The 27,674-nt window shown below is 47.2% G+C and overlaps 1 protein-coding gene across 7 annotated transcripts in view; it reads right to left on the bottom strand.

The window, feature by feature from the left end:
- GRAMD1B (GRAM domain containing 1B) overlaps positions 1 to 27,674 on the bottom strand; it is a gene marked incomplete at both ends in the record, with an annotated part of 79,140 nt that overhangs the window by 19,136 nt on the left and 32,330 nt on the right. For 4 of the 7 annotated variants that reach the window (XM_080357934.1, XM_080357937.1, XM_080357938.1 and 1 more), the window contains 2 exons: positions 3,250 to 3,270; positions 10,382 to 10,592. In XM_080357934.1, coding sequence (XP_080214060.1) covers positions 3,250 to 3,270; positions 10,382 to 10,592 — 232 coding nt within the window. Of the gene's footprint in view, positions 1 to 2,179; positions 2,204 to 3,249; positions 3,271 to 5,713; positions 5,738 to 8,908; positions 8,930 to 10,381; positions 10,593 to 27,674 lie in introns of all 7 variants that reach the window. The other 3 variants (XM_080357933.1, XM_080357936.1, XM_080357935.1) reach the window with 3 other exon arrangements.

Below are 27,674 nucleotides of genomic sequence, written 5' to 3'. Positions count from 1 at the left end.
TGAAGGGCAGTTCTAGCCAGGTGGGGATTGGGCTCTTCTCCAGGCATCAGCAATAGGACAAGCTCAGCTTCTGGGCTTCAACTCTGCCAGGGGAAATTGAGGCTGGAGATCAGAAAGCAATTCTGTGCAGAGAGTGGTCAGGCATTGGAATGGCTGCCCAGGGAGGTGCTGGACTCACCAGCCCTGGAGGTTTGTAAACTGAGATTGGACATGGCACTTAGTGCCGTGATCTAGTCAATGGACTGGAGTCGGACCAAGGGTTGGACTCGATGATCTCTGAGGGCTTTTCCAACCCAGTCCATTCTGTGATTCTGTGTGATTCTGTAAATAGTGAACTGAAAACCTCGTGGACAGATACAAACCTCACCTCTTCCCTGGTGTCAACTGTATTTGTTCTAACTTTACAAGATCATCTTGTATTCTTGTATGTTCTGCAGACTCTCCTGATGCCTAGTGTCCACCAGCACAGGGACTACAGGAGGCAATTTACAGAAGCGAGCTTTGCTATGGAGCGGCAGCTGCGGGAAATGGGAGATGTAGAACCTAATGTAGGAACAGTCAGAGAAGCATAAGGGTCAACGGTGCAACTGAGAAAGGAACAGGCAGAAAACCATGGCAGACTTGGGAGGCTCCGAGCCCCGGGTGTACACTGACCTCCAGACACAAACCCGCGAGCTCCTCCGTGCTTGGAAATGGGGCCGTTCACCCAAAGCCCGGAGGACAAGGGAGAGAGCTGTCACCCTTGGCAGCAAAATATCTCCAGTTTGTCTCCATTTTAATGACGTCTGCTGGGTGACAAATTCCTTCTACCAACTCGTGGAGTTCGTGCCACTCCCACAGCAAACGCGACCTTGTCCTTCGCGTCATCGGGGAAGTGAAACGCAAATTTCCTACCCCTCTAAGCACATCAGGTCTAGAGAGTAAGTCACATCCGCTTCAGTGAATAAAATTACAGAGAAGATTTGTTTCTGAGGTCTATCCTTTAAAAAAAAATAATCAATTAACTATTTCAACACGCAGGCACACCAGTGGAAAGCAGACACGCACTAACTGTATCTTGATGTCTAAGCACAGATTGGGGGGGGGCTAAACCACAGCCGATAGACAAACTGAGTTTCACGCCATAACATTCATTCTAAACCAGAGTCTCCATGTCTGCAGTTCCTCGCTAAAGACATGAGAAACACCTCAAGGACTCGGGCAGCCCGGTGATGATCTGCTCTTCCACCACGAGGACGTGAACACAGAGCAAACCCTCGAAGGTTGGGTATATTTATTCTCAAATCGGTGTTCTTTTCTAAATCTCACAGTGCACCCGGACCACTTTGCGTTTGTCCTCTGGAAAGCAAGGCAGAGAAAGAACACCGAGACCAAGAAAGGGCAGGTCTGCCAAACCGATCCGTGACCTTGGTTCACCCCTTTTCTCCCACTTCTCAATCTGCTGGGGATGTCAATCCCAAAAAGCACTGGTAGGGGTCAAAAGGAAAACACACAAAGCAAGGAAAGCTGGTAGCATCTTAAGGAAAAAGTAGAGAAAAAGGAATCCGGGAGAGGGAAAAAGGAGGATTCCAACTGGCAAAGAGGGATACAGTGCTACAAGGACAAAAAGACCAGTTAAAAGCAGCAAAACCTGAAGCAATCTGAAGTAAGTGACATTTTGAGCAGCGATGCTCTAGGGGTCTTTGAGGACCGTGTGCTCTTTGAGGCAAGGGCTGCGTTTTTGGTTTGTGTTTGCACAGTGCCTGGCACCCGGGGCTGCCAGACAGACACAAAGAACAATGTGGAGGGTGTTTGCTCTAAGCATAGCGAAGCTTACGCAAAATGAAAGTGGGGAAAGCGAGTAAATGGTAGGGGTGGAGACGGAGCCTCCACAGACTCATTTCTACAGCTGCTCTCAGTGGGGAAAGAAATAGAAGAATCAGAATGGTCCAAATCCTGCCTGGAAGGAGTTGGCAAAGAAGGGAAACTCTTATCAAGGTGATGCGTTAGCAAATTTTTAATGGTAGCAATACTGCTGTATAGGATTGACTGCCTGCCTGGAGTTTGTGGCCCAGCTCTATTTCCACATTGCTGCTTTTATCTGGCCAGAATGTCTCTACTAACTTGAACACGGTTTTGTTTTGCTCTCTAAAGGAAAAAGTGGGGGGGGGGAACCACAAAAAATGCAGCCAGTGCTTACTCTCCGGATGTACTGTCTCTCATGCTGAAAATATATGAAGGAAAAACAAGAGAACAGAAAGATAAGATAGAAAGGACATGAAAACACAAGAGACCCACAGAAGCAGACCACGGCAAAGCATCATGCAGCAGGGTGTGGATCTCAGCAGCTACGGTCAGAAGCAGCTCTTGTGTAATAGCAAAAGTCACCTATAGCTGTGGCCAAAGATGTACATTTCTGCAGCAGCCTGGCTGAGCCTGCGCGTCTGCTCAAACCGCCTCACTCCACGTCCCTTTATCTGCCGCTTCTCCGTCAGTTTGGCCTGTCACGGTTTATACTTTGTTCTTAATGCCATTGCCTCTGTGCTTTTCTCTGGTTCTGAGATCATGCTCTTTGCTGTCCTTGCTACTATCCTGGTGCTGATTATATACAGCAAGTAAATAAGTCTGTGTCTAGTGACTTCGCCAAATCTGACCGCACTGTATCAGCCAAAATCACTGGTTCTAACGTCTTGGGCTGCGGGAAGCTGGGAACTGTTGCTGGACACGGAACGGCTGCTGCGTTTGCCTACAAAAGCATCGTATGCTGTCACCTATGATACTTCAGAGCGCTCAAGGGGTGGGGGTTCAACCGTGCAAAGGTGACATCAGTTGTGGAAATTCGCACACCGCCAGCCTTGGACCCAGAACACTGCCCCTCGTGCTTGCAGAACCAAAACAGGATCGGGGCAGGAGCAAAAGGTGGTTTGTGTTTCTGTGAGGTCGATAGCAAACGATTCCTCTCGTGCCCCACACCACCCTCAGGGATGCAAAGGGTTTGCACAGCGGCAGCTCTGCCTGTCACCACATCCAGACCAACTCTGCTGGGGAACGGGAAGGTGCGGGATGTGGGGATCACCAGAGGACAAAGCTTTGCTCTCTGGCATCCCTCCCCTCAGGGGGTCAGTCCTCTTTGCCACGTCCGAGCCATTTCCACCTCCTCTTTTTGGAAATGGTCGGTCTGCCCCAGTGCCACTGCAAAGCCCCCTGCGCCTTCCCCCCACCCAGGCACCCCCCCAGGCACCCAGGGACAAGAGAAACGGCAGTACTTACATTATACCAACTCTGGCTTTTCTGTAAGGACAAAATAAAAGAGAAGCATTAGTTAGCACAGAGATCTTAGAATCAAAAAGCAAGCTGGACAGAGAAACTAGGCCCAATCTGGTTTGTATCATTAGTGAAGTGAAAGTGGGATTAAACAGAAGATTTCAATGTATTTCATAGCGTGGTCTAACACAGTTATTTCCAGGTACAGGAACAAAGAACAAATTCAGAAGCACGAGTCCGTAATAGGAAACGATTCAGGCTAACGTGTGCATGTCCACATGCACGCACACGCGCACACGCGCATGCTGTAATGGTTTTTGCAGAGCAGCAGCGCCTGCTAGCAACGGAGGCGCTAACCGTAACCACCGCCAGCCATTCCCTGCAGAGGCTCCGCTCTTCACCTCTGCTGGCTAGGCTGCAAAAATCACATCGTGTTGAATGGGCGCTGCGCAAATAAGCCCTCGAAGAACTACCGGGAGGCAGGGACACAATTTCACTCACAAAAGCCACCAGGCAAAACTTGCGAGTGTTTGAAATTTTAAAAGGGAGACACATACAGAGACTGCTGAAGAAAATCAGAATTTCGCATCATCTGCGCATGTGATTTTTTTGTCCTTATCACGGCATTTCAGATGGTTTGAGAGGACAGGTTGCACAGCACGCTGGAGTGTATGAAAAAGCCAGCTCAGCTTGGAAAGTCACCCGTGGCAATTTTGAGCTGGAGGCGAGATTCACCCACACAGAGAGAGGAAGGAATAACCTTCGCTCTGCCGCCCCGGTCAGACGGGCTTTCCAATGTCAGTACGCTGAGCAGATCTCACAGAACGTCCCGGTATCCCCCGTTTCAGGGGGATTTACCTCGGGGCAATGGATGCGGGGGACACTGTAGCCTTTCCCCACTAAGGGTGGTTGGCTACAGGGCATGTTGCCAGGCACGGTGTGTGCCAGCAGCCGCACAACCATGCCTGTTCCTGTCTCCCACCAGCAACAGCATGTCTACATGACACTCGGGGGAGCCTAACAGACAAGGACAGAAGCAATATGTCACTGCATTTCCTTCAAGGAAGTCATCTTGCTTCTGACCTTGGACTGGGAGTATTTTTCACAGCTTTGTAGCCAGTCTGGAACATGAAGGACAACATACTGTTCTCTGACTTGTAACAGAGCCTGCGGAAGTTTCACTCGCAGAGTTAAGCTCATATGCACAGCAACGCAGAAACTACCTGCCCTGGGATAGCCCACAACAGGACCCACAGTGTACAGGATGTTTACCATAGGAAAGTAAGTGCAAAATGTTAATGAGATCAGATTGGACCAGAGATTTCTGTGAAGACACAGGGTTGCTTACACTGTTCTTCCCCTAGACCTCCTTGCTTGCAGGTTCCTATGTTCCCTATATACTACATCAGTAGACAACCCTACTGGCATCTGCATCTCATTTATGGAGCAAACCTTCCTGAAGGGTCCCTTGCAACTTTGGGCATTTCTGCCAGTTTCGCTGCACTGGTCCCTGATCAAAAAACCCCACAGTAACACAGTATATGGCACAGGCCAAAGTACCAAAGTTTGACATTAAAAAGAGGAGCATCCCTAAGGCTTTCCCCAAGTCCTGGGGAAATGATATGAAGTGAAGAACTGAATACACAGTATGGCTCATCAACTAGGCAGAGGAATTTCCTCTTACTTCCTACACTTTTCCATACTTGGCCATATCCTCCATTCATAAAGCATCTGGTTGAAGTCATCCTTCTCTGCAAGTAGGACACGGAAAAAGGCCTTATGCAATTCAGCCTATACTAAAAAAAAATCAGGGGACTTAATCTTAATCCCCGTACACACCACCTTGTCCTCAGGAGCACAGCGCCTAAGATGGAGTGATTTTCCTGCTGATTTGTTTTGCCCCCTGTCTGCCTTAATGAGCAAAAGGCACAACTCGGAAATTCCTGGGGAAAAAAAAATCATAATCAAACTATAATTGGCATAGATAAAACAGGGGCACTCCTCTCACTGTGTCTAATAAATCAGGGTGCACGTGTTGTGCTGTCAGTGCACTGCAACAGCATTCCATTCCATTCCATTCCATTCCATTCCCTTCCCCTCTGCTGCGTTAACTGCAGTAACTCTTTTTCCGCCTCACACTTGAATTGCTGCAAACCGCGGCTCCTCTGTGCGGGGGCTCCGCAGCTCGTAAGCTCTTCCACACAATTACACTGACATCCAAGCCTCATCATTTGCCTCGACCAAGTGTTCTAAATATGAAGAGATTCATTCCCCATGACCCTTGTTTTGCATGTAGAACAGACTAGAGGAATTCCAAAGAGAAGGGAGACTCAGTCCTTAAATCTATCTGCAATTGTATTTACCTTTTTTAACTCGCTGAGAGTTAGAATATAGGGGGATGTGAATTGTGAAAATCAAGAGACAGTATAATAGAGGGGAAAAGAAAGAAAAAAGAAAAACATATTCTTACTTTGAGCAGGTTAAGTCTGTCATACTGGAAAAAGAAACCATAAGCATTAGAACTGAAAAGAGAGAATAAATAAGTAACAGAGGAATGGAGTTGCACACAGAGTGGAAAAGATGCCACTGATTTGCAGAGACGATGCTACAGGAGCAGATACCAGAGTTCACAGTTACATGGTGGCTGTAACCAGGAAGACCTTAGGAGAACTTGAGGAAGACAAAAAATGGTGTATTTTCTCTGAGCCTTTAATTAATACAGTGTTGCCTCTAAATCTTGCTGGGTCAATGATCTCATTTTTGCATATCCTGCTATGGAAGATTACAGCTTTACAGCGCAGATGGGAAGCGGTGGATCACACGTAAGTTCAGCCTGCGAACTTGATGCCAACAGAAGCTGCCACCTTTTAGCATCACTGGGAGCAGGATCACAGCTCACTCCTACGTCCTGCTGCTCCCAGGGGAGCAGAAGCGCTTTTGCCAAGTGAATTACATGCCACAGAGCTCTAGATGTTCACCTATGTCCATTTTACAACTGGGGAAACAGAGGCACAGAACCAAGGTGAGGGCAGAGCTCAGAATGGATTCCAGAGCCCGTTCTCCTGACCTGTGTGCTTTCAAAAGCTATGATATTCACCTGGCTTCTGTATGTCCATGGCCAAATAACTCAAAGAAATCCCTCACCCCAGTCCAAAATGACCAGGATTTCATGACCTACTACCTGAAGGGGGGTTACACCACCCAATGGAGGGTAAACGAGAAGAGACAGCCAAACTCTTCTCACAATCGCACACTGAAAGGACAAGGTGCAACAGTCAGAAGCTGCAGTAAGGGAAATTCTATTTGGGTAGAAGGAAAAAGCCTGTTCACAACAAGAGTGGTTAAGCACTGGAGCAGGGCCCTGCCAAGGCTGTGCGATCTCCGGTCTTGGACGTTTGCAAATTGTGGCTGGCCAAGACTTTAGAGCAGCCTGACCTAAGCACATCAGTCCTGCTTTGGGCACGGGCTTGGACTAGAGACCTTCTGAGATCCCTTCCAACTTAAGCTGTTCTACATCAAAATCAATGTTCAACCCTAACCTGGTATTTATCTTCAGCATTCATTATTAGCTACAAACATTGGGAAGACTCTGAAGGATTTGCAACGGAGAGGAAATCACTTTTATCCTTGGGCAAGAGCAAAAGAGTTACAAATACGTATTTCATTGTTGCCTGAGAGCAAAACGTGGGGTTTTGCTGAGTTCAGAAAGCTGTTCCAGAAGCAGCTGTGTTTGCCAATAAAAGCCTAAGGCTGATGCAGGCCTGTAGGGGGTTTGGTCCATGCCACAGTGCTGGACAGCATGGAAAAGCAAGCTCCAGAAAAGATTTCCTACAGATGTCACCCAGTGCTTAAAAACTCCTCGTGAAGCGCTCCCTCTGATGGCAACACTGCAGCACGACAACACAACGGACAGAAGAGGGCAAGGGACAGGCAGATCTGTCAGCAATGGTGCAGACACAGCATCAAACTCATGGGCTCAAGCTGTTTCATTTCATTAGTGAGACAGGTCAGAAAAATCAGACCATTCTTCTTGCAGAAGGCAAGTGGGGAGAGGAGAAGAGGCTGGGAAAGGAGACTTAGATTTTTAAGTTCTTTGTTCATAACCTCTGTCTTGAATTAATACCATCGTCATCTGCGTGGGGAGAACCATCTCATGCCTGAGATTCCTCACGTGTACCATAGAAAGCCACCTTGTGGAGCACAGCAAAGAGACCGAGCGTTCACCCTGCTTGCAGCTCACCCCGCGCACAGACCGCGGGCGAGCAGGGCAAGAGGCTCTGGCACAGGCTGGCAGATGTGCCCGCAATCCCCTTCCCTCTGTGCGTCAGCTCCCTCGCACTGGAACACAAGTCTGCTTCCCTCGTTCCTCTAACTGTCTTGAAATTGTTGCTTTCTTCTCTCAGAAATGCACGTGGCTGGCTGCAAGCACATCACAGTCCCGCTCTGAACGCAGTTCACGCGTACGTCGCTCTCTGCCGCTGTTCCCCTCCATCGCTCAGGCAAAGCGGCTCCAGCCTCCCACAGCCTATCCACAACCTGTTTGACCCACACACCTCCACTCACCAGCAATCCTTTCAGGACTCTCTGCTACTCCAGATCGGCATTTTCCATAGAACTTCTTTCACACCTCACCTGAGACTTCAGCCCCACAGCCCTTCTTTCTAGTTATCCAGGCTACGGTCACCAAGCACAAGACAATCTGTCTAAAACAAACACCTAGGGAAGCTTCCAGCAGACAGCAGAATGGTGGAAGGTCCGGCTGGTTACAAGAGGCATTATGACCGTAGACGTAACTGCTCTCTGAGAACTTGCCTGGAAGGAAATCTAAGACATCAGCTGGGGAAAGGCCAAGGCGTTGATTTCGTGGATTATGAAGCCATTCAAGCCATTCTGGTTTTAACTTTACTTGTATACATGTGGAAATGCCAACAGCCTGGCACTTTGTCCGATAAGCATCCCATCTGCATTTCTGATTTTTACACTCTTCTCAGGGGAGCACAGAGATGGGAGATGGAACCTCCGAGGAGTTTATCTCCAATCCAAGCACCCACAGAGGGATCTTCTACTTAGCACCTTTCAGAGCGAGCCCATGAATTCTCACAATTCATTTGGGACAGGTCTGTTCTAACAGGTTCAAGCTGGGTTCATTTGAAATCACTGATCTTTAATATTTACATCACACAGGAAAGCGTGCAGGGGCAGTAAGCTGAGATCACAAAACTACTATTCATCATCAAAAGCAGGGAAGACATGAAGGAGACCAACTCTTGCTTCTGCAAGGCATAAAGTAAGAGGAGAGGAAAGAGAAGGGATTATGGTACTGTTCAGCCTACCAAAGCCAGCAGATTTCTGGCAAAGACAGCAGCTCACTCCAAGGGAGAGGGAAAGCAAACCTTAAAACAAAGGCTAAAATTAGTTGGCAGTAATTGAAGGAGTGTGATGAACAGCCCAGTTCTCACACCATGTGAGCAAATATTAATAAGATCCCAGTGATATAAGTGAAACCAGCTTCTCGGCTACAGGCATTGGGCTGAGCTCTTGCTGGCATTCTCACGGGCGCAGCAGGAGAATGCCTTGCTGGGGTCACCGCTCAGCACCACGGGGAGGGGTTCTGAGTGATGAGACAATTCTACAGTGGGGACAGGAGAGAAAAAAGAAGGCTTACTTTGGAGAGGCGCTTGTGTGACTTAATCGGAGAGAAAGCATGCAGGAATGAAAAGAGAGAAATTAAAGAAAGAAGAAAAATCACCTCGCAAGTCAAGAGAAGGAAAACCCACAAACCCAATAGAAAGCATTATATCCCCCCTTTTCTTATTAAAAGCACTGTGAATTAAAGTCAAGCTTTAGCAGTCACTGTGTTGGTAAAAATCGCGCTCCCGTGGCCTTAAATCACAGTGCTTTACGGGCCAGGGCAGGGCGACTCATCTCTGTAATTCCCCCTTACCAAGGACGCTGTTTCCCTGACGGTGTCCCCCAGTGTGGCTATGAACAGTGTGCCCGTGGCTCTCTTTTGGGGTGTTTGTAGGTTACTGTGTGCACAGGAAGCACGTCTGACCTCAAGGGCAACCTCAGAACTGACGGGTCTCAAATGATTCATCTGGAAAAAACCCTTCGCCCTCTCTTTTGAACTCACATACACCATCCCCCTTGATGGCGAGATAGCGGTTCAGCCCAGTGGCTGTGGGCCAGTGAGCCCCGTTTCCTGCACTGACAGCGATGACAAGGGGAGGGGATGAAGGCTTCTTGTGTGCGTGACACAATCCAGCAGTAAGTCAGGCAAAGATCTAACAACTCATTTCGCACAAGCCATCAGAGTTATGCCTGTGACACTGTGAAGTTATTCTGGCTGAAATATTTCACTCCAAAAATCTGGAAACACACAAGTGCTCCAGACAGCTAATTGTCATATAATGTGCCAGTGACATCAGGGTTATAATCAAAGGTTATGTTTGGCTCCCAAGGCCCTTGTGTCTGTTTCTGCTCACAGAAAATCAAGATTCCCCAAACCTGAAACCCTCTTCAGTACAGCAAAGGCCGATAGTGTTTCTAACACAATCAAAAGACACAATACCTTTCTAGGGAAAGTATCATCTACCCTGGCCAAGGTTTGCAAGGAATTTGCCAGACAGTCATAATACTGCACTGACAGGAGGTATTTTGAAGAGCATTAGCAAACTGATCCTGTGGCAACCTGAAGCTCATCTCAATGCAGGGCTCAACAGGACCGGAGGGCTGCACGGGCCCCTCACCGCCCGTCTGCACAGAGCAACTTTCTTTGTTCCAAGACCCTTTAGGATCCAGATGATAAAAAGTATTTGCACCACCTGACTTTCAAGGTCTTTCTCAAAACCACAGAGCCTCCCAGGGAAACAGGGGGGCAAAAAAACACCATCATGGAACTGCACTACAAGCCATCAGCAACTCATGGACGTGGGTGATGGAGAAGGTAATAGAGATGTGCAGAAGGCTGACCCAGGCAAACGGCTCCCAGCTAGGAGAATTTTCAGAAGTATGATGGGGGAAGAAGGCAGAAAGTTAGCCAGAGGAAAAAAAGTGCAAGACAAAGCTATTTGCATTAGAGAGTTCAGAATGGAGGACGTGTGCACATCTTGACCAAAGTCATTTGCTCGCTCCTCACCTTGGAATTCTTGGCCCCGCTGCGGCCTGACTGAGAGGAACAGCTACGCTGTACACCCTGCTCCGGCGTGGACGGGGATTTGTCCGACGAGTGGTCTGAGCCTTTTTCCACCATGGCGTCTCCTTGGGAGTCCTGCGGCGTCGGGGAGCGGGAGCGTTTGCGCAGGATCGGGGAGCAGGCAGGCGTGCTGCGGTTTGAGTTACTGGCAGTACTGCAGAAAGGAGGAAAGAGTGGGGTTAATCATCTTCAGCTCAAACAGAAAACAACTGCACCCATGCCCTGAGGTGGAGCATTACCCGCAGATTTCTCCACTAGCACAGCAGACAAATCTGGCTTCCTGAAGCAAAGCACCCGCTGTCACACTTGGGACTTATGTCCCCAGTAAAATGAGGCTGTAAACAGTTATCACTTTCCAGAGGTGACTACAACAGCCTGCCTGTGCCTTTCTCCACCCACTCTACAACTCAGCTGACCACAGATGAACGCCTGCAAGAATGAACTCATTCTCTCCTGTAGGCTCTGAGACTTTAAAATGATGATCTGAGCTTAGAAAACCTGAACGTGCCCTCAAGAATGAGGGAGCTGTCAGTATATTCTCAATACAGTCCTACTGTGTCCCTCCTTTATTTTATTTCAGCAAGTGTAACTATTCTCAGCAGGATGCACTAAAACGGAATCGTGTCTTTATGAAACACTCCATTAAAGAACATCTAAAAGGATGGGGCATGGGGAGGGGACTCACAATGACAGACAATGCAGTCATGATTTCCTCCATCAAATCATCCTTTCCCACAGCAGCTAGAGCTGGGCACGAAGATGTTTTGCTATAACATAAAAGCTTTCATGATTTCTTTTTTTAAAGTTCCATAACGGGAAAAAGCAAGACCTTTCAGAGTTCTACAGAAATTATGAAACATTTAGGGGAATGGAACTTCCCATCTCAAACCTTCAGCAAATGCCCTAACACCTTAAACCAGAAAACCATTTACATACATATTTATACAGAACAGGAAAACTCAGATTTCCTCACTGTTCCTTCTCTTTTGATGCCTCTTCTTCCTGCCAGACTCCAAAATACCACATGCTACATCCATTTTTCCCTACGTAACTCGTTTCTTTCTGCACTCAAACCTATTTATGACCAGCACAAACATCTTTGGGGCTTCCCAGCCAGTTCAACGCTGGAAGCTGAGCTGATCCAAGGACCAACTGTGCTAACTCTGCCATGCTGGGTCATTACGGTGCCCTATAGAAAACAGGCCACATCTGAGCACCAGCAGGGCGGGCAAGAGAAAAAAGGTGAGGGAATTACAACTGTAAGGGGTTGAATTAAAGAAGCTGGTACAATCAAACTCTTAAGGGTTATAATTTAAGCCCAATTATATATAAACTGAAGTTTGTTTCTCACAATGTGATGTACAGTGAGGAAGTTAAAATGGATCGTTTCCTTTCTGAAAATCTAGAAGAGCTGAATATATGTCTGAGGTTTCATTAATTCTCGGATAAAAATCATATCCACCCCTTATCTCTGAAGATATCAGAAGCATTTTACAGATGTTAGTTAGTGGGTATGGGTAGATAATCTAATAGACTCCTCCAGCAGTTACCAGGTTTAGTTTGGTTTAGTGCTGGCTGAGCTGCTCTCATCTATTTGCTCACTGCTTGTGTTAATGCACAAACCATGACACTTTTCCTAAACAATTTGCACAAAGTTGCAGCAAAGTTGCTTATGCAAACAATAAGAGAATCACATTTCATACTCATACACACTTGCGATTGTCAAGTAACACGGCACTTTGCAGAAAACCCTTTTAGAAGATATTTTCAATAATACAGTGTGGAAATTCATACGGGTAACAAACAGGCTAGAGCAAATAGGTCTGCAAAATGTTCTGTATACAAGAAGAAAGATGGATTAAATTACAGACTCCACTCTGTTCCGTATTTCTACTTAATAGACTGAGAACCATATAGATACAGAATAAGGAAAAGCTGCTTGTTCAAGTGCCATCCAAGTCAGCTCGAGTGCATCAGCAATGCTTCCAGAGATGGAAATGGGTTGAACTGCCATTCCTCTGGTTACGAACTCTCAATTCTGGGGCTGTATGGCTCCTGCAATGTTATTTGTTATCTGGCATTACATCAAATTTCCTAAATCTTGCCCCCGAGCAGGCTTGATTCAACACAACCTGGTTTATTTGAGAGGTCCCCAGAAATACAAGGCAAGAATTTGAAGCGAATGTTCCTGAATCACATACCAATACACTAAACTTGTCTGAACAGATGTACTAATTTTTCTTCTACTGCTCTACGAAACCGGAGTTTATCAGGCACAACCTCCTCCTCAGTTTCTGTTCGTATGAGTTCATACTCACGAGTTTCACCCTGAGTTTCAGCTTCAAGCAACTCTATAAAGACCAAGTCAAATTCAGTCAAGGTTCTGCCCGCTTTCAGGTTACAGTAACGAAGGAGTTTTTACTGCTTCTTATGTAAAGCACGAAATAACCAGTTCAAAACCAGGGTACAGCTGCACCATTTTTCAGATGAAACCTGCTAAGAAGTTCAGCAGAGAGCTGATCAAAATCAGGGGGTCTGAACCCACCTCATACTACCTGATGACTGGGCAATACTGAATATTTCTCACACAAAAGACTCCAGAGGTGTGTTAGGACAGGGAACTGCTGGAGAGGGTCCAGTGTAGGGCAACGAAGATGATGAAGGGAGTGGAGCATCTCCCTTATGAGGAAAGGCTGATGGAGCTGGGGCTCTTTAGTTTGGAGAAGAGGAGACTGCAGGGTGACCTTATTAATGTTTATAAATATATAAAGGGTGAGTGCCATGAGGATGGAGCCAGGCTCTTCTCGGTGGCAAACAATGATAGGACAAGGGGTAATGGGATCAAGCTGGAACACAAGAGGTTCCACTTAAATTTGAGAAAAAACTTCTTCTCAGTAAGGGTGGCAGACACTGGAACAGGCTGCCCAGGGGGGTTGTGGAGTCTCCTTCTCTGGAGACATTCAAAACCCATCTGGACATGGTCCTGTGCCACCTCACCTGGGTGTTCCTGCTCCAGCAGGGGATTGGACTAGATGAGCTTCTGAGGTCCCTTCCGATCCCAAACATACTGTGATACTGTGAAACAATGAAGGACACGAGGAGTCTGTGCATTCAGCCTTTCATGTCCAGCACAGCACGGATGGCCACAAAAGCTCCGTCCCGCTCGCCTCCCCCTGCCCCGAGCGCCTCCAAACTCTCGCCGCTCCGGCTCAGCCCCTGAAGTTTGAATCCGACCCAAGGCACAGCCATGACGAACGCTTTCTGCGGTTGCCATAGTGACCGAGGCCTGCAATTGAACCGGGAATCAACGCCTGAAATGCCAAAACGGCTTGACCCACTTTGAAAAAAAATAATAGTAATAAATAATGCTTTAGAGACCTAATTGACCAGAGCACATTCAGGGCCTCACACAGCCCTGCAGTGTAGCCTTTAGCAGTTACAACAGATGAGGGCAGGCACAGAACACAAACAAGCCCACCTAAGCAGCAGCCCCTCACTCCCAGGTGAAACGCTGCACCCAGTATGTGAGAGCACACAAGGCAGAGCATGTCTTCTTGGTTTATGTTCCTCCTGTGCCTAAGAGAAACACCTCGTCTTATGATTAGAACTGTGGTAAAAATAACGTGAGCAGGTGTGACACGGCTGGGAAGAGGCCAAACTCTGCTCAGGACAGGCCTCGATACCTGCAGCAGCATGGAGAAGAACGGAGCTTTTCTTTACGTGATGGAAAAATGCACAGCCAAACGACCTGCTCACAGCCTGCCCCGGACACTCCACAGGGCAGGGACACAGGGCAAGATGCACAAAGGCCAAACTTCTTCTTCCGACAGAGTATTTCCTCTAAAGATTCGGACCAGCGGTGAACAGAGACCTCAGCAAGCAGCAGCTTCTGGGAAAGGTGACAGTCTGCACCCCACCAGCTAAGCCTGGAACTCCCACAGCTATAAAGGGACCCTGAGGACTCAATGCAATGGAGAACTCAACAAGAAGCCTGATTTTGCTCAAGTCTGTTAAATAAACTCTGCATGAACGCCATTCAGGCAGTCCTGAATTGACAGGAGAGGCTGTCCATCCTGCGAGATCTTCTGAAACAACCACTCTGCCTGCCACTACAACACAGCCTGCTACAGCCTGCCTGCTACAACACAGCCATCCCTGGGCTGCGGATGAGCACCCTGCAACAGTTCCTTCTCAAACCACACATGCCCCAGCAGCCAGCAGCCATCCTCTGGACAGAAGGGCTTGCAGAAGAGCGCTGTCACAGCACCGTCACAGCACCCGTGGCTACACTGCACAGCAGCGGCTTGTCCCCCGCGTGGCTAGTGACACGCACAGATTAAGAATACACACAGTAAATCCATTTGAATCTGCCGGTTGTAGGATATGAATTAGAATTTAGCCAGAGTAATCACTATGTTACCAAGAGTACCAAAGGATCTGTAACAAGCAGACAAGCTCATCTAAACAAGTGGCAATTTCAGGCACAGGATGCTCCGCTCCCTACCTTGGTTGTGATCACCAGCTTCTCAGCAGAAACACATCAATGACATCATTTCCTGCAGTGTATTTCTAAACTCCTTGGACTTTCTCAAGAAAGTCCTGATCTGGAAAGCTAACGGGCAGCCTCCAAGTGCACCAGAGTCCTCACAGGACCTCTTTACAAGGATGTATGTGCTGAAGTTGCTCACATCTCCCTGCAGCCCGTAGCACCCACCTGATAGTGAGCTCTTCAAGGCCCAGAACTGGGGTTACCAACAGCATTGAAATGCTGGGCTTAATTCTGAGAAGTGCTGGGCACTATGTCGCCAAACCAGCGAAGAACTTAAGCAGATATTTAACTCTGTATATAGACCCACTGAAGTCTACGGGCTGTGCAAACAAAGTCAAGCCCGTGCTGACACACTTTTCTAAACAAGAATGGAGAAGATCCTCAAGCATTACACAAAACTCTTCTGATAAAGTCCTCAAAAGAGCAAAGAAAGCTACGAGGTCAAGAAGGCACCTCAAGCCTGGCTGGAGAACAAGAAGAGTTAATTCTCATCAGAAACAGGTAGTAATGGGGCTAATTAGACGCCTGCAAAGATACTTTTCTGTGATACAGTCCGACATCAGTGGAAAAAGCTGAGATTCAGAAAGCCATTATGCAGTCTACCAAACAGCAAGCAGATGGTAACAACTTTTGGTCATCACCAACCTACACCCACTTCAGATTGATAATCCAAGAATGAAAACCTCCACATATCCTCGAGCAATTGCCTGGGCCTGCCATTGCTCTACAGGCAATAACCAAATACTGGACTTCTATTGAATCACCCAGTAACAGAGACAAAAAAGAAAGCGCTGAATTAAAAAGCAATGACACCTGCAGAGCTGTACAGAAAGCGAGCGATGTTTCATGACAATTGTTTGAGAAAGAATAACAAGAATAATATACTTTCTGCGTGTTTTTTTAAATAACTAGTTTTTACCAGAAAAGTCCATCCTTGTCAAAGATTGCTCTGACTATTTTGACATTTCGCAGAATGGCATCCTCCTCCAAGACATTCAATAGCATGCTTACATATGCATGAGATAAAATTAATGCAATTATTATGCTTCAGGGGATTAGCAAATCAGTGCAAGCGTTAGGAAGGAATTCGCCTTCTGCCCACATACAGCACTGCAAGGTTGGTGAAATGTATTATTAACAATGTCTTTGTCTTTCTCTGAATCATCTGATACTGGTTACCACTAGAGACAGACTATCAACTCTGATGGACAAATGGTCTGATTATCTTACAGGAGCCCCCCCTGCGCCGCGTTTGAACCAACCCCTCCAGCGCTCCCTTCCGACTTGGAGTTAGTGCAAAAATCCCAAGAAAAAGTTGGAAAATGTTTTCAAAATACAAGAAAGATCTCAGTAATCCTGTCCAACAATGCAACGGCTGTAATTTAGAAAGAATCGTTACTCTGCAGAGAACCAACACGTGTTATAAATCATACCCTAAAGCACTCCATCACTAACTAATATAATTCCATTTGCTCTGAAGGAAGACAAAGCACACAGAACAAAGTGTGATGGGTAACACAAAGAAATCTGGAAAGCAATAAAGGGGAAATAATGCAAAATAAGAATTTCACATCCCTCTGAAGGTGAGGCCACATCTGCTTCAGCCCCAGCCCCAGCACCGTCACCTGCAGACTCAGCCTATGGCTGCGCTTCCACGGACCAACAGATACGGGCTTTCTCTTCTCTTCTCCTCACCACACTGTCAATGGCTTTTTAATAGCAAGAATTGCAACATCTGACACTGTCTTCAAAACCTCAGAGCCAGGAACTTGAGACAGAACAGAGCTTGGAAGTCTCGTTTAAAAAATAAATAGAATAATGGACACCGTTAAGCCATCTCTGATGTGAAGTCTGGAAACGTGACAGCTCAAAGAATAAAAACTAAAATGAAAATAAATCCGAGCATGTTTACTTTAAACCTCGTTATTTCCAAGCTAACATCAAAATCTTTCAATGGTCTGGAGACACAATGTTGCTGTCATACATCTAACCCATGTGCATCATGTCAAGGGAGAGGGAGAAAAATGCAATATAGCACTAAATAGCTAGTGATAAAGGTCCATGCCCACATTTGGATGCAGACATAGGTGTGACACAACTAGATTACCTGGAGGAGAGCACATGCATTCTGTCTGCCCATCTCCTGCTCTACCTTCAGCAAGGCTATGAGCACGCCAGGACTTTACCCCCAGCACAGGTCGCATCCCCCTGAACGCATCCCGAGGTTTTAGAAACCACAGATTAAACGTCGAGATTAAACACCACATCTTATCAGCGGCAAGCGGGGGCTGGACAGGGATATTGTGTATCTCAGGAGCAGAAGACAAAGCCAGAGCTTTACATCTTCCCACTCACTCCTGCTGCTCACCAGCATCAGCTTTCATAAGTTAATGGAAGATGCTGAGATCTTCAAAGCTGGGATTCACATCAATTTCTTTCGCTCACCTCTTGATATTCCATCCCTTTACCATTCTGAACACAACAATGCAATGATTTCATGTCCCCTCACCCTGATATCCTCCAGGCAATCTCTCTCCTTGGCTCTGACCATGCAGCGCACTGTCCAGATCAAAGTTAAAAATAGAGAGGGCCGAGGGCTGCTGCTGACAGTGGGGAGAGCCAGACACCCTCAGTGCACCGGCCACACACAGCTCTTTGTCCCAAGGACCTGGTTCAGGCTTGTCCCCTCCCCTGGCACATTCCCTCTGGCTTTACCCCGTTTTCAGTGGCAGGGGCAGCTGGGGGCTCCCCTTGGCAGAACACTGGGCACCCGAAGTTATTGCACTGATGTAAAACACGGCTCTGAGATGCAGCTTGAAGTTTCCTTCCATCCTATGGAGCCAAAGTCACAAGCTCCATCCTAAATTTTCAGAGTTCTCCTGCAGACTTAATGAAGCAAGGAAACAGGAATATACCCTCTTTACTGGACCGGGGATTTCCGTGATGGACAGGACAATGCTAGCCACTGGTAATCTAAGAAAAAGCAATTTTGTAGTGAATGGAGATTCAGCAGATTCTCACTGCCTATGAACACGTAGGGTGCAAGGAGCCCTCATTTTCTCCTGCTCTCCCCTGCCGAAAAAATCCTGCATGCACAGACTCTGGAGGAGAGCCTGAAAAATAAAGAGGCACAAAACAAATTCTGCCTCTCCCCATCACCGCAAATATATAAAAATATAGGAACACAGAGAGGAACGCAAAGCACAACCAAGACATCAGCGTGCATGCTCCAAGCCTTTCTAAGAGCGAGGGAGCACATGGGCAAACAAATACACCATATTTCTGCAGCAGCTCCAGCTGCCCCCCTGTGACGCATTGCCAGTTCATCAAACTTCAACCCCGTTCCGACTCGCTCCGTGTACCCAGATGTTACAGAGCAATAACTGCCCCTTCGGGGCTGGGGGATGGGGAGACAGTAGGCGTGAAGGGAAAAGGAGGAGGGGTGAGGGGAAGGACAGCTGAAAAAAACAATCAGATTTGCTCATCGGTTGTTTCCAACAATTGAAAAGGCTGCTTTAGCAATTCCTCTGCAGGAGAGGTAGGGCGCGTGCATGGGGGAGAACAAGGCAAAAAGGAATCAGGCTGGGGAAGGGAAAAGAAACGAAGCATCTCTGCAACATGATGTCACGCTGTCTGCTTTCAAGTCCCCCAAACAGAAAGGAGCAGCAGCAGCAACCAACATGGACTCCAGATTTAATCTGCCTTGAAAGTGTATGTCTCAGACAGTAGATTTGCTCGTCAAACCTGAGCTGGGCGCAGCACACACAGCCCTTTGGCTCCGTGTTTCACATGCACAGATGCACACATGCACGCGCGTGCACACGCATTCGGAGACCGCACATAGACACCCCGAGGGGAGAGGAAGAGATCTGCAGAAGGAACAGGAGAGTAACACTAACCTGGTAGCCATTAGGGACCGGAGTGCAGCACGGAGCAGCTAGGAATTCATTCATTCATGCACTTGCGTGTGCTGGGGGGAGAGCGAGGGTGGGCCAGCGGTGAGGTGGGAGGGTACTCACCTCCTGCACCATCTCAGAGCCCTGGGGCTCCCCACGGGCACCCAGACCCCTGTCTCAGCTGCCTCGCATGCTGCTGGGGCTCCGGCCACGGCTCAGCCTCCGCTCCCCCGCCCCGCTCTTTGTGGCTCTGACGGACCCGGCTCCCCCGGCCGCCGGGCTGCAGCCACGCTCCCGCACGCGCACACGGGCGCACACGCGTGCGCAGGCAGGCGGCCCGTGGGCTGCCGCTTTACATAATGCAACCCCCTAATGCCTTCGGTATCCACCGCTGCAGGGGAGCAGGGGGAGGGGGAGCCCCTGCCGTTTTTCCCAAGGTCCCCCGATCACGTCCGTCACTTTGACACGAAGTTGGGCGAAGGCTGCAAGTTAAGATCCTACAGGTTGGAAAAATCATACTCGTCCTCCCTGTGTACACGCTAGACCGTTCACACAGGTGGGAGAAAGTTTAGAAACCTGTGAGCGTGTCAGTGCATGAACAGTCAGGAAAATGGAACCCTAATTAACTGGTAAAGTGGATTATCTAAACCGAATTAAACACTGTGCAAACACACTCATTCAGAATTAAGGTGACCTCAGCTCCATTTAGCTTACTTCATCTAGCAAGCTAATTTGTTTCCATTTTTCATGTCTATCCGTGTGTAAACGGGCCTGGGATTTTTAAAGAAATGTGATCAAGCAAAGTTTACGACTCTACCGTGTATTAGTACAGGGTGTTTCTGTATCCCTACATACCCACTCATGGACATCTTGATGCCAGAATAAGAGGGGTTTCAGACCCTCTCAAAGGCCACAGTACAATATAAATAACACAGGCTGAAGGATGAAAAAGAAGTGAGCAAAGAATCAACTCGCTTGCATTTTTCCTTCCAGGATATGAAATCAAACCTTGTCTGTACAAGGAAATAGTGTAGAACCAATCTGGCCCAGTCTCCCGCTCTAACACGCTTGATTTGAAGCACAAGTGCTGGAGATCTACAAAGAGTACCGAACAAAATGGATCCATTACACAATCACAAGAGCTGACAACAGGATTTGTCACTTCACCCAGTAACATCCGACTTTATGCTTTCAGTCTGCAAGTCCCCATCAGGATGGAGCTTTCTGCCTATGTGGAAACGCACTGTTTCCAACAGAAGTTGTAAAGCTAAGTAACAACTGGCAATGAAGAGTCAGGGCCGAATCCCACGCCATCCTGTCCTTACACACGCTGACCTTCTGCCAACGCACAATACACTATGAATTTTGCAATGCCTTCCTCTCAAGACTTGAATCTTCAATGCGTTGCACCATGTTTCAGTGCCTATGGGTAAACCTGTTGTGTTTTACAACTGGAGAGACCCACATGCAGTGGTCTCGTGGTCCTCACCAAAAGCACCAAAGCATTTCTCCAACACAAACCTAAGCATGAAAAAGAATACAGCACAATCTCATTCTCCAGTCAGAAACACCAAGGTGAGAGCAGAGCCGCTATAATTTGCACCTTGACTTTTCATTTTCACATATGACCATAGAATGTTCAAACGCTCACAGAAGTTCATGAAGAGGTGAATTTACAAGTGCATTTAAAGCTAATGGCACATAACATACAAACTTTCCTACTCCCTGTCTCCAGTGCAATGGTCCTTTGGTGCTTTTTTCTTATGGCTTTCAAAGATTTATGAAAATAGGCAGAAGCGTGATTCTCAGCCTCTACACATTTTGGTATGTTTTGTCTGAATGACTATTAAGGTTTGAACAAGGTACTATTTTGCAACAGTCGGGAAAGTTACACAGAGCCAAAGGCTCTGATGAAATTCAGTATAAGGGGTACTTCACATCTGGAAACATGGAGAACACGCCAATGCTCAAAGCAGGTCATAAAGTGGTAGGATAGATTCAATATATGAGAGCTAAGCACTCTTCTGACTGTCAGGAGAGAAGATGAATCAAACCAAAGCTCTGCTTCCAAAAGCACTATAAAAGTAGCAGTAAAAATGGAAGGCGAAGAGAAAAGCTTCTTAGGCTGTATGGGAGAGAGCGCGAAAGGCAAAGCTACAGGCAATTGGAAAAATCAGGCAACGCCTCAAATGCTTTACAAACTTTATCAGATCTTCAAAATTCAACCCAGAACTCTCAGAAGGACAAATACTCTTATTAGATTTCAGGGTCTCTGGAGCACCATTCATGTCACTATGAAGACAGCTTGTTTCATGGTGATAATACTGCACTGAGGATTCTTTAGGGGTCTTCAACGAATGTAGAGCTATCAGGTTCCCGTTGTGTTCCAGAGCTGCAGAACGCATTTTGTGTCGACTGGGTTTACTTGCAGAAATGTCTCTCAGCCCTTGGCCAGGTACCGGTGTTAAAGAATCGAGACAAGCACCAGGGCGTTATTTCCTGTGTGAAGAATAGCTTTGGGAGGGCTTGACCGCTGACCTATGGGTGACATGACATGGTCACGCACCACAGTCCGAACCCCGGAGCGCTTGCAGGAGTGAGGGGCAAGGCTGGTTCCTGCTCTGCTCCTAACACCAGCACGCTCAGACGTATGGCACCTCTGCCCAAGTAATTAAAAGCCCAGGGCTGACGACACACATGTACAAGACAGTCCAGTGCCTGAATGTCAAGGCCAACACAGCAATAAGTGAGATAAACTCTGTATTCAGCTAGAGCAACCTTACCCTCTCTGTAAACCACATGAGTGATACGGAAACAAACAGCAGCCTTTAAAAGTCTGTCTGCAAAATGTCCGGGACAATGAATGTCTGCATCAGAACACGTGTTAATGTTTCTCACGTCCCCTTTCCCAATAATTCCTTGTCCGCTTTTAATATGATCTATTTTGAAAACCTAAAGCCATTGAGACAGTCTTTGCACACCACCTCTACTTTTCAGATGAGTTCAGAACAGAACCAGGAGACACCTTAACAGAATTTCTGGCCCTGTCTTCAAAAAGACATATTAGAAATGTCAGGAAGGCACGTCCTCAGGGAAAACTCAGTGTAATGCTACAACCTCAAGATCTGCAAGTAGGATTAGCGGTAGCAGGTAACTGGCACATCTGGGTAGAAATGAATATGTTGCACCTGTTTAATTTTTTGGCTTGCACCACTGTTGGAGCACGGAAGCTGCGTTTCTCCTAGATACCCCCTGTAACTGTGAACGTATGGACTCTGCTTCTGAACGCACAGCATCATACAGGCTGAATTCTCCAGATGGGACTCGTGGTGCTGTTTGCCAGCTCCTGCTCAGACCATGGAACATCCTTCCAGCCTCCCGCGTACAAATGGGTGCTACTCCTCAAACCCCCCAGTATTCTCATCCTATCAACCAATAAGGAGCATTGCCAAAACACTCTCTTCTCCCTTGCAGAAAACGGGCTCCTAGACAGGTACCAGATTAAGCAGTAGTCTTTTTAGAGTCCTCTGAACTGACAATGGCATTTCCATGGAGCAGCGCGGGTATTCCTGCAGCGGTGGGGGAAGGAGGAGGAAGGCAATCATGTGCTCCAAGGCATGGGGAGGAAGAGGGGGAGGAGGAGAACAAGGAGAGAGAGAACAAAGTGTCAACATCTTAACTGGGACACACAAAGAGCCAGTTCTTAGTAAGAACTTAATCCAGGATTAACAAGAGGTCAGCTACCTCTGCAAGGAGACTGCACTAAAAGGAGCTAATTAGCTCTCCTTAATTGCACAAAGGAAACCACACAGAACTGAAGACATTCACCAGAAGGAGATCCCACCTCGCCTAGGAAACTGAGCCCTACCTGTTGTCCTCAACACCACATGAAAGCCCAAAGCAGGAAAGGTGAGCTGACAGTATGGAAGAGGCTGCGGGGAGTCAGGCTCAGCATCGACAAGTGGCTGAGTGAGAGCTGGAGCTTACATCCCATACAACAAGGATTTTTAGCATGGTCAATGTCTTCCTAGACAGCTTCTTCAGCAACCACTGCCATCACATATGGAACTGCCCGAGATCTCTGCGGTAACTACAGCTATCACGTTCATAGATATCCACGAGGATATTTACTGCAGTTTTAGCCCTCTTTAGTTCAGTGCGATCTCCGAAAATGAGGAGGAAGGATAGCACAAGGGGAACCAGTGTAGGCTCAGCTCTGCACTGTAGGCTGAGATGGACAGAATCACATCCCAACATGAGCAGGCACTGCATCCTGGTCAGGACAGAGAGCACAGGGCAGATGCACCATGGATCACGGGCAGGTAATAGCTCTGGCCCGGTACCCACCGGCTCAGGACGCAGTGGAAAAGCTGGCTGAGCGGACCTCCCACAAATTCTCTGTCTTGAACTTCTAATCATATATTACAAAGACACCTACATATCCTTAAGTCCCCTACTAACTTCCACTTGATACTAAATTCACCTCTTTTTGCCTCTGAAACCAGTATATGTTCTGTTCTGCTGCACTGATGAGAAGCTGATGCATATTTTACCCCAGAAGCACTTGCACTGCACTGACGGGTACAGCATACAGCAGGGCAGCGTACTCGAAAATGAAGATTAACGGCATATCAATAACGCTAACAAACATCTCTGAGATCGAGCACTAATAACAGTAACTCCTGTATTTATGTGCTTTATAGCACCGTGCTGCGGGCTGGGCAGCCGGGGCCCTCACCCCGAGCAGCGTACAGTGCGAGACCTCAGCTGGGCGGTGGAAGGCACATTAAACCCTACGGCAATGAAGGGAGTCACCTCCGACCAGCCAGGTCCCAGTGCATCCCAGCTGCAACGTCAGCGCCCAGTTTTAGAGAGGATGAAGAGAAAAGCAAAACAGCAGGTTGATGGGGGAAGGCAATCACACACACACACAAAGAACACAACAGGAACAGATCATCGATGAATTACAGGTCCCTGTGGAATCATTACAACTACTGTCTCCACTATCTACGCATCCTTTTCTTACCCCTTCAGGACAGAGTTAAACATCATGCCATTAGATTCATCCCCATTCTCACTGATTGACTTTCTTAACCTTGCTTGACCTTTTCTTCCAGAATGCTCTCAGATTCCTGTAATTTGCTGTTGGGGGCACCAGAAAGTCACTAAGAAAACCAAACAGCTACTCAGTGGAGCCCCTACTCCCATGAAAACAGAACATTGCTCCATAAGAGTCCTGCTCAGCTTCTCCCCCCATATCTCCGGCCTTTCCAGCCCAACTTGATTTCTCAGTCAAAGCCCCCAGGGTGTCCAGCCCGCCCTGCAGTGCATCAGGGCATCCTTTTTCCTGAGGAACCGCCTGACCTCACGACACACGCACGAACACAAAGGAACCTGCATCCACAGGAAGGAGTCCTCCTGCCTGCCTGGGAGATGAGAAACGAAGAGCTGAATGATCGCATCGCCACCTGTTCCCACATCGCATTTCCCGGGGCGCAGCTGCGTGTCCTCCCTGCTCCTCTGCTCTCCGATTCTGAAACCACCATTTAAACTGCAGACAGAAGCAATTCTGCTGGGGGAGAAATCATTAAACCGTTCAAGAATCTTACTGCTCCGATGCATTTTATGCTCTCCAAATCAGTTGACAAAAAGATTCCCCGCTCTGATAGCAGCTTGGCATGGCTGAAACAAAGCCTTCTTTGCAACTTGCTACCCCGCTCTGGCATCTGAACTGGCTGCTGCCCACTAGAAAGAAAAGCACCCACTGTCTCTTTAAGAATGCCCTGGAGCCCACATCACTGGCGCTCAGTTAACCCTGGCTGCTCCTCACCGGTCACTGATGACAGCAATGAAATGTCACGATGATTCTCCTATCCTTCCCTGCTTGTTCTACTGCCCCAGTACAGCTTCTCCACGTCGCTGCACATCCCTGGCATCCCAAGCATTTTTGCAGGGGCACTTTAGCTGAGCTTTATTAAATATCCCTGCTGTAAAAACCACCAGGGAGTACTTCTGCGACAACAAAGGAGCAGAGCAGCATGGACCTAAGCATCCCCGTTATCTCTAACTGCAACGCACTCCCACAACGCACCCTCTGCCTTAGTCATTTCTACAGACACACTGGCTCTTCATCTTGCCGAGCGAGGGGGACTACGCGCCCTCTCTAAACCTTATCAGACACAACACAAACCATCTACTTCCCTGATACAACAGCAGGCGACACAGCCAGCAACAGGGGAAATATTTGCCTCCAACACATGGGTTATTTCCAAATATAAACTCTATGAAAGGCCACCTTCTACAGAGAGGTTAGGAAACACAGAAGGTGACAATGTGACTCATTCAAAGCGTACATAGACACACATACAAAAACCTGACTTACAGGAAAAATAAACAGACTGTGACTGATTCTCTTCTGGGCAAAGCATGAAGAACGCTACCTGCCACCGTCCTTGGGTTTGTACCTACTCCAAACACGTATAACAGAGGTGACAAAGTTATGTCCAGCGATTCAAAGATCTGAGAAAGGAAAAAGGCAGCACGGCTCGACGGGACACATGGTAAGAGCATAAAGCAAATTAGACATGTTCTTATAGGAGAAAGAAGGACTACAGTGATTCAGAGCCACAGAGTCTGATCAATCGTATCTCATGGAAGCTGATTAAATATTTGCTCCGCATGATCAATCTCTTCTTCTATAGCTGCTTTACTTCTATTCCTACAGGGTCAGAAATACACCAAAATTACAGCTCTAACTTTCCACCAGCTTTCTAAAATGCCTCTGTCTCCAGTGCAAACCTTTCAATTCACAGCACTTCATGTGTCATCACCACACGGGGAAGGGTGAGACCTTGGCAAATGGTTTCTCCGGAATCCTCAAACCTTGCTGGTCTATTCCTCCAGTTATTTAAACACAGGCTTGTTTGATTAGTGTTTCATTAAAGGAATTATTCTAGTTAAAGAGAGCTGTTCTTACACTAAAGATAAACAAGTCACCCTTCCTTCTCCCTCCACAGCTGATTTGTTACTTTATATTATACGCATATATGGATATTTTTTCTGTTACCAAATTCTTTGAATATATACCTCCTTCTTTCCCTCCTAAGTCTTCTTCATTCAATCCACTTTCTCCTCCATTTTCCTTCTTCCAGTTCCAAGGCCTGAAATTAGGTGTGGTCAAGCCACGTTCTTCCAAACCTGGTATTCCAAGTGGTTTGAAAATGGTTCCAAATATGTACCTCAAATATATATCTCCACTCCCGCCCCCCTACAAAAACTTAAAACATTAAAAATCCATCCTTCTCTGCTCCTTTGCCACGTGCATAGAGCAGCTGTGACATTGTCAAATGGGAATGGCAGCATTTTACGTCTTGTTTTAGCTGAAAAAAAGCAGAGCATCTACCCCCAGGTCACTTGGCTGTGACCACGGAGCGCCACAGAGAGTATTCTGTCCAGGAAAAACGGCTGCGGAGGAGAAACCACTGGAAAATAGAAAGTATAATCAACAGCACCGATGTAAAGCTGGGCAAACGGAAAACTTGAGCAAAGGAGAAGCTCAGAAAACATTCCACCATCCTGTATTCAGCATGTGCCCCTGCAAAGCACGCACAAGTTACAGCAAAGAAAACCTACTGATTTATTTACAGCATTTGTTTGGGTGTCTCCATTTCCTGAACTTATTTTATACTTGGACACTGTTATTGCTATTATACCTCAATTTATATAGTTTACTTACACCAGACTCAAAATACTGAAATTTACAGTTACTATTTGTAATATGTATCTATTATAATAACAATGGCAGCCTGCCATTAAGATGCGCTTTCTACCCAGGACTGAAATGAGAGGCATGCAAGGGAAGATTCAAGCATAAACACAGCAGCTGTTCCATCAGCTAAAGGAATAACCACTAACTAGTTTAGAACAGCGAGCAAAGAAAAATCCTGTTCCCAAGGGGAATTTCAGTTGGCAAATGTGATGAAGCAAAAGAGATCTTGACCAGGATAGAACGACTCTTGCATAACGTGTCACAAGAGCTTTGATGGCAACGTTTGGCTCTTTCAGACCTTGACCATGGCCCCTTGCTGAGAATAGCCCCGATCAAGTAGAAATTTTAAGTATGTGAGTGTTTCCACTTAGTTCGATAGAACCATTAACACGTGCGGGGTGAGTCACATGCTTACAAACCGCGGAACGCTGTTGAACGTCCATCTAGCACCATCACATTAAATATCAAACTGCTTCAGTAAGAGGGAGCACAAGGGGAGAAGGAAGAGAGGAATAGTATGGCCTCTTTTGCAGACAGGGAAACCAAGGCAGGAGCAAGATCACCATACAATGCCAAATCCAGGCATAAAACTGCCCTCTCGTGACTTAAGAGCTCAAACAGCCAGGCCCTTCCTCCTCAATTGAAGGGACCAAGCAGTTAAACAGTCTCAGCTCCACACTTGAACTTCAAGGGAAAGAACCAGTATCTGCTAAACTCTATCTACAGCCTCTTCTTGACTGAATTCACCTCTTTCCATGCTCTTTCCTGCTGTATGCATGAAGAATCTCTGGAGAAGCCTCACTGCAGCCTCATTCATCTCAAGTGAAGGCTCTTAGCAAAGAAATGGCTGTAGAATTCCAGGCCAGTTCCAGTGGGTTTGCCCTTCACTTGACATTTGTGAGGCTGCTGAAGGACTAGAAAGAGAGCAAAATGATTTTACCATCTGATAAGCAGAAAAAGCAATTTTAGAGCAAAACAAATGATTAGGATTCAATTAGCCAACATAATCTACAGCCCAAGGAG

The sequence above is a fragment of the Nesoenas mayeri genome (genome assembly GCF_963082525.1).
Source record: "Nesoenas mayeri genome assembly, chromosome: 22".
Classification (NCBI taxonomy): Eukaryota; Metazoa; Chordata; class Aves; order Columbiformes; family Columbidae; genus Nesoenas; species Nesoenas mayeri.
The sequence above is the reverse complement of the archived record's forward strand: the minus strand, read 5'-3'. Positions and strand labels throughout refer to the sequence as shown.